Source organism: Cynara cardunculus, assembly GCF_001531365.2.
Source record: "Cynara cardunculus var. scolymus isolate 2C chromosome LG 1, CcrdV1, whole genome shotgun sequence".
NCBI classification, from domain to species: domain Eukaryota; kingdom Viridiplantae; phylum Streptophyta; class Magnoliopsida; order Asterales; family Asteraceae; genus Cynara; species Cynara cardunculus.
The window spans coordinates 9,615,774-9,622,484 of NC_037528.1; the positions used below are offsets into that span (position 1 = coordinate 9,615,774).

The 6,711-nt window shown below is 36.1% G+C and overlaps 1 protein-coding gene across 1 annotated transcript; it reads left to right on the plus strand.

The window, feature by feature from the left end:
- The first annotated feature begins 863 nt into the window (after nt 1–863).
- LOC112508926 (ankyrin repeat-containing protein ITN1-like) lies at nt 864–6,222 on the plus strand. The gene is made up of 4 exons (XM_025113813.1): nt 864–944; nt 1,059–1,389; nt 4,397–4,977; nt 5,515–6,222. The coding sequence occupies exons 1-4, from the start codon at nt 864–866 to the stop codon at nt 6,220–6,222; spliced, it is 1,701 nt and encodes a 566-aa protein (XP_024969581.1).
- Nucleotides 6,223–6,711: the final 489 nt, after the last annotated feature.

A 6,711-nucleotide genomic window follows, 5' to 3' on the forward strand; every position in this document is an offset into this window, starting at 1 on the left:
ATATTTTTTCCTCATGTGGTTATTTACGATGATAACCCATTTAAATAGAGAAAGGAGGTTCTAACATGGAAAAGACACCAATTTCTATATGAAAATTTGGCTTCAAATTACTTCCTAAAACCCTTGAATAGAAAAAGGAGGTTTAACATAGAAACGGCACCAAACTTCTCTATGAAAACCTACCTCCACATTATTCTCTAAAAGAACCCAGGTTCCAACATATACCGAAAAGAAAAAGAGACTGTCTAGTTGATGTAGGACTCCAACACATAAGACTAAGAATTCCAACTCATATATATATATATATATATATACACACACAGGGAGGATCAAACAAGAACGGTACCTATTTAAAATAACACGAAAACAGACGAATCACATGTGATTTTTACACTAACATCACATACAAAATCACATGTGATTCAGGCGACCTTGCCCGGCGACTTGAAGACGCAACCACAAGTCGACTAGACACTTCTTTTTGACCACTAACATGTGATTTTGTACGTGATTTGCCCGGTTTCGTATTCTTTTAAATGGGTTCAGAGAAAAACCGCAAAAAAATGAAAAACTGAGGAACACCCTAGTAACGGTTCACCTCTATGGCATGCATATGTGCATAAAAGTAATTTGTAAGTAGTTTTTCCATGTGCATAATATGCACACGTGCATAGAAACCAGGAAACATCTACAATCACTTGTGTCCACATGTACATACCGTACAAATGAATGATTATTAGGATGTTCTACAGTTTTTCATTTTTTGGGGGTTTTCCATATATATATATATATATGCATACATATATACATAGACACTAGGTCATCAGCCTTTTGTGCTTTTGTGCATTCTCCCTGTCTATTCTATGGTTGATCATATGACATCTAGAAATCATAGGACGGACGCTGACCTGTTTAAAGCTCTGTCAGATGGTGATGATGCCAAGGTATGTGAGATATGCCGAGAATTGCCGGATGGCCCGCTCCACAGACTAACCATACACAATGACAGCATTCTTCATATCGCCAGTTATTATAAGCATAATAAACTGGTTCTTCAGCTGCTGAATCTAATTCCTGAAAACCAACCAGAAAAACTTATGTTGAAAAATGAAGCTGGAAAAACCTTACTTCATGCAACAGCCACCAGCAATAGGACGGTTGAGGCCGCTGCTGAGATGCTGCGTCGGGCACCTTTATTGCTCAGCATGACCGACAGGCTCGGAGAGACTGCTCTTTTCCGTTCAGCCCGTTATGGGAAGACCCAAACTTTCAAATTTCTAGAAGCTGAAGTGAGAAGGAAATATTCTGCAGAACCAGATTTCAGGAAATTTCTTTTTAGAGATAATAAAGCTACTATCCTTCATGCTGCGATTCATAGTGAGAACTTCAGTAAGTGTTTGTTTGCAGACTGAGAAGGGGCCGTTTACCAAATGCTTGCTGGTTAAGCACTTACATGCAAGAGTCTCCACCCTCATTTACTTAACCGGGTAACATTTCCGGCCATCAAAATGAATTGTTGGTATTGGTAAGCATCTTTAACCTGGTAAGCACTAACTGGGTAAGAGTCTTCTCCCTCGCTTAAGATTCTAGGTTCTTTCCATGTTCACCCGGTAAGGTAAGTGACACTCGTGTAAGCGGCGCTTACCTGATAAGCGTTTGGTAAACGGGCCCTAAACCAAACCAAACTCATTATATCTCACTCGGAAGCAGAGTCTCTAATCCATTTGTCTAATATATAAACAGAGTTGGCTCACTATATTGCTGAAACATATCCATTCTTGAATAATGAAGATGGAGATGGGATGACAGGTCTTCAACTTCTTGCATGCAAGCCATTAGTATTCAACAGTGGACTTGCAGAAAATTTCTTCAAACGGTTCATATACAGGCGTAAGATACTAACGTACACTTTCCTTTGTAAGGGTGTTCCGGGCTATGCCCAGACTAATCTCGGCAAATTGTAGCCGTACGTCAACCCTGATAAACTCAGTGGTCACAATTGTTGTGAACGCCTGGAATTGAACCCAGGGCAGATGGGATATTCCACCGCATCTCCCTTGGGCCTCAATCACTGTCACAACCCTTTGTAACGTATTTATGTGTGTAAATGCTTTATTCGGTCATCAAGCCTGCTAATTCATCAACAACCACTATAACAAAATCCGCTTTATAAGACGTCAAACATGTCTAAATGTCATGTTAGACTGCTTTATAGGACTTAAATGTATAGTACCAAACCATTGTGTGCCCTATATAAAGGTGTTATAGGATGTTGCGATGTATTTGGACATCCTAACAAGATTTTTAGGACCCTTTTGAAATAAAGTGTCCTATTAGTTATTTATAGGACACTTTTGAGAAAGTGTCCTGTGAACAATCGTTTTTATAAGGTATTTTTTCAAATAAAGTTTCTTTTGATAATTTTATGTTGGTATCAATAGTAGATGGTTTGAAAATTGGGTCTTCTATTTTAGATTCTTTTATTATGTTGGTATTATTATTATTATTATTAGTATTTTCAATTCTTTGTTGACCAATGGTATAATTGTTTTGTTGGATTATATTGGTATTGGATTTTTCATTATTATAAGGCTTTTCTATTTTGACAAGAGGTTTACCAATATAAAAATTACCAATATTTCTATCCATAAGAAAAAAGGAATGTTAATTTCATGATTTAACATATATAATTCCCAATCAATTCTATGTAAAAGCTTTTGATTACCATCAAACTTTTTCTCATACCAAATTATGTATTTGAAGAGACGTCACTTAATAAGTTTTTTCAAAAAATACGCTATAAAATTGTACTTATAATTGGTCTCTATAATCTTCAATTTCTGATCTAGTAGGATTATATGATTCAGTACAATTATCGCTTTTATTATCGTCTTCATACAAAGGCTTTGGTATTGTATCATTAAAATCTACTCCTTTTAGTCTCATAGACTGTGATCTATTAAAAATTTTATTATCATCTAAAACAGAGGATTTATAAGAGGTGGAAGTCGAATGTCTAGCATTTTTAGAAAAATCAGTACTAAAAGAAATATCTACAGATCCGTCAGAGTGTTCAATAATATTTGAAATTTGATTATTAAATTCAATTGGTTTTGGAACATTTATATCTTGTAAATTCCAATTACCGGATTGAGTGATCTCATTCCATTTTAATTTCTTACGAGTTTTAACATTAGTATGTGAAGTGTTTGCTTCAAAAATAATAGTCTCATTTTTAGGTGACACAAGCTTGGTTCTAGGCTCTATAGTGGTAGTCATAGTTTTATAATAAACTCTATAAATAACTGCTAAAGATTTAACATCTTCTTTGAATTCCAAATTTTTAGTTTGAACAGTCAAAGTTAGATTAGAATATCCAAAATATGAGGATCAAATAATCCTACAGTGAAATTTGGATAACAATTAAAATATATTGGACCATTAGAAATATTAGATTCAGAATTGCTAAAATCGAGTTATTAAAATTAGTGTGTCTAGCATCTCTTAAGCATAATAACACTGGAGCATCAAATTCAATTCCATGCCTGAATAATGGTTTAATAGCAACTTAAACAGATCCAACGTGAAGAAACTTATAATGTTTTTCTCTATGCTCTCTTATAGCTTTAGAAGATAACAATTTTACATTTTTGTTATCTTTATTAATAGAAATAGTTTGCTCTGTAGTTTTAATAGAATATCCTTGCATAAAATCAAGCGTGCCAATCTTATAAATAGTTTTAACATCAAGTTTGGGAATAGTCCAATCAAGAAGGCTATTCTCAATATCAGACATTGAAGAGTGTCTATCAATATCTATTCTAGATAGTAGTTTCGAAAATTTTTCCATTAAGATAAGAAATATATTTCTTGATGAGATTTAAAGTAAGTCTTTCTTGCTATAATAGTTAGTTGGTTATCTACGGGAACACTTTGTTACCGAGCGGGTCCGGCCAGCCGTCTTACTCTCAACTGCGGCATTTACGCTAATCAAACGCTGAAGGCTTACCAACGCAGGAGATTTCCAACTGATTATAGTAAGATTAACTTTCTTATATTCCTCAGAAAGAAATAAACTACTCATCCTTGTATGGAACAATTTCGGATACTAACACACAGAAAATCAACCGATACACGCTACCCCCCACTGGCTCTGATACCAAATGAGACAGGATCGATGGGTGGTGGACTTGTTAGGACGTCCAGAAGCATTGAACCAACTTATTGTAGCACCTTTATTTAGGATGCACGATTATGTGATCCTATAAACTTAAGTCCTATAAAATAGTCTATTAAGACATCTAGACATATTTGACGTCCTATAAAGTCTGATTTTTTGTTGTAGTGAACATAATAACCCTATTAAATTATAGACCTTTATGGCTTTATTTCTCAGTCATTGATCCAAGTACTAAAGAAAGAACTAGTAGAGTGCCTATCCTGCGAGAAGTTCAGAAACAAAAGCACAAAAGTGAATCAGCAAAGAAACTTGCAACCCTCTTAATCGAAAAGGATACCTCATGGGAAGCAACGGAACCCAGGTCAGATCAGAACAGAATTAAGCCCCACAAATATGGAGGGGGGGATACCACTGCTCAACAGATCAAAATGCAATCAGAAACACATCATGCAGATATCATCATCACTTCTGATACCCCTGACTCTCCATTGCTTTTAGCTACAAAATCGGGTTGTACAGAGATTGTTAAGAAAATACTGGAAGTCTACCCTCAGGCAATAGAGCATATTGATGAGGACGGACGTCACATTTTGCATGTGGCAATCAAATATCGAAGAATGGATATCTATAAAGCTGTGATCGATATGAAGAATCCTTTGACAAGGCTAAGAGCGAAGATTGACAAACGCGGCAATTCAATTCTGCACATGGTTGGCCTAAAGGTTACAGATCAGAATGCTGAGGAGGACATCAGAAGCCCTGCTCTGGTACTACGAGATGATTTGATTCTGTTCGAGGTAATGGCGTTCAACACATTTATCAAACAGTTATTAATCATTGTTTAATCTAGACTAAGGAACAAACAACAATTTAGCATAATCAATACAGACAACTTAATGAAAAACAACCAAGCAACCCTTAGGGGCTGTTTGGTTTGGTTTCTATTAAGTCCTGTATGGATAAAGTTGTCTGTGTGTATTAATCTGTCTGTATAGATTTTCTGAAGGTTTTTGTTCAGTAGGGGTTTTTCATAGATAGAAGGAACATGTTTTTTACTTGGGAGGGACAGGTTTGGAAAAAACTTAGCTTTCTGCATAAAGCTCCCCCCTAGAAGCTTACTGAATAAGTCACTTTCTATATTATTAAGCCACTACCAAATAGTCATGTATGGCTGGCCGAATAAGCAGTGAGTCCCATTAAGCTCATTAAGCTGCTAACAAACAGCCCCTTAGGCATGCACGCAGTCGTCTTTTGTCATCAATTATGCATGTATATAAATGAAACAATTCGATATACTAACCTTTTTATTGTCTTTTTCTGGCTGTTCGATCCAGAGTGTGAAAAAAATATGTACCACCTTAGCAACCTTGCAAGTAAACAACGATGGAGTGACTGCTGAACAGCTATTCATTAAGAATAATGTGCAGCTTCGCATTGATGCTAAAGAATGGATGAAGAGCACAGTCGAGAACTGCTCCATTGTTGCTGTTCTCATTTCCACTGTTGCGTTTGCTGCGGCTTACACTGTACCTGGAGGACCAAATCAACAAACAGGTTATCCACTTCTCAAGAACAAACCATTTTTTATCGTCTTTGCCCTAGCAGACGCTCTTTCCCTCACATTTTCCTTGACATCGGTTATCATATTCCTATCCATTCTCACATCTTCATTTCGGTTAACTGATTTCCGAGACACTCTTCATAATAAACTATTGCTTGGCCTCACGGTGTTGATCCTCTCCGTCTCAATGATGATGATAGCATTTGCAGCTACACTTGTCCTAACCATTAGTAGTCGGCAGGATTGGACAAACGTTATCTTGTACACGATTTCGTTTTTCCCTGTCAGTGTGTTTGTGTGCTCACATGTAAACCTTTACAAATTGCTAATTAAAGCGTTTGAGGAAAGAGTCAGGAGGATTATGGCTTCAATATTGCCTAACCGTGCTGTTGAATCACCCCAAGCAATACAGCAACCCACACCAGCCTCTCAAAATCCAACTACTAGTTTCACCGAATCAACCACATGTCCTTTTGTGTGATCCTTTAGATCATTCATCTTTGAAGAGCCTCGTGATCTTTACTTTGCAGTTGGGTTTTTTCATCATCTCTTTCAATGAACAAGACACTCTATTGTGTTTTCATTACACTTGTACTATGTTTATTATTATTGCTTTATTCACATATATTTTTCAAGAAAAGTCATTTAGAAATAAAATAAGTATGCACACCCTCCAAGTATTCAGTTTTATGAGTGTACCCTAATCCTTAGGCTGGTCTCGATCGCAAAAATGATGTACTCAAATTTTGTGAGACTTCATGGAACCTTTTCAACTACCTTTTTATCTTTCGGATTTTCACCATTCATTCTTACCTGATTGACAAAATAGTTTTAAATAGTTTGGTTATAGACTCATCCATCCACCGGAGTTGTTCATCTTCAAGTTATCAAATTCATATCTTACGGTTTGTAATCACACTACTTTCACTTTATCTTCTCCTTGGTAGGATTTCATGGAGTATCATATTTT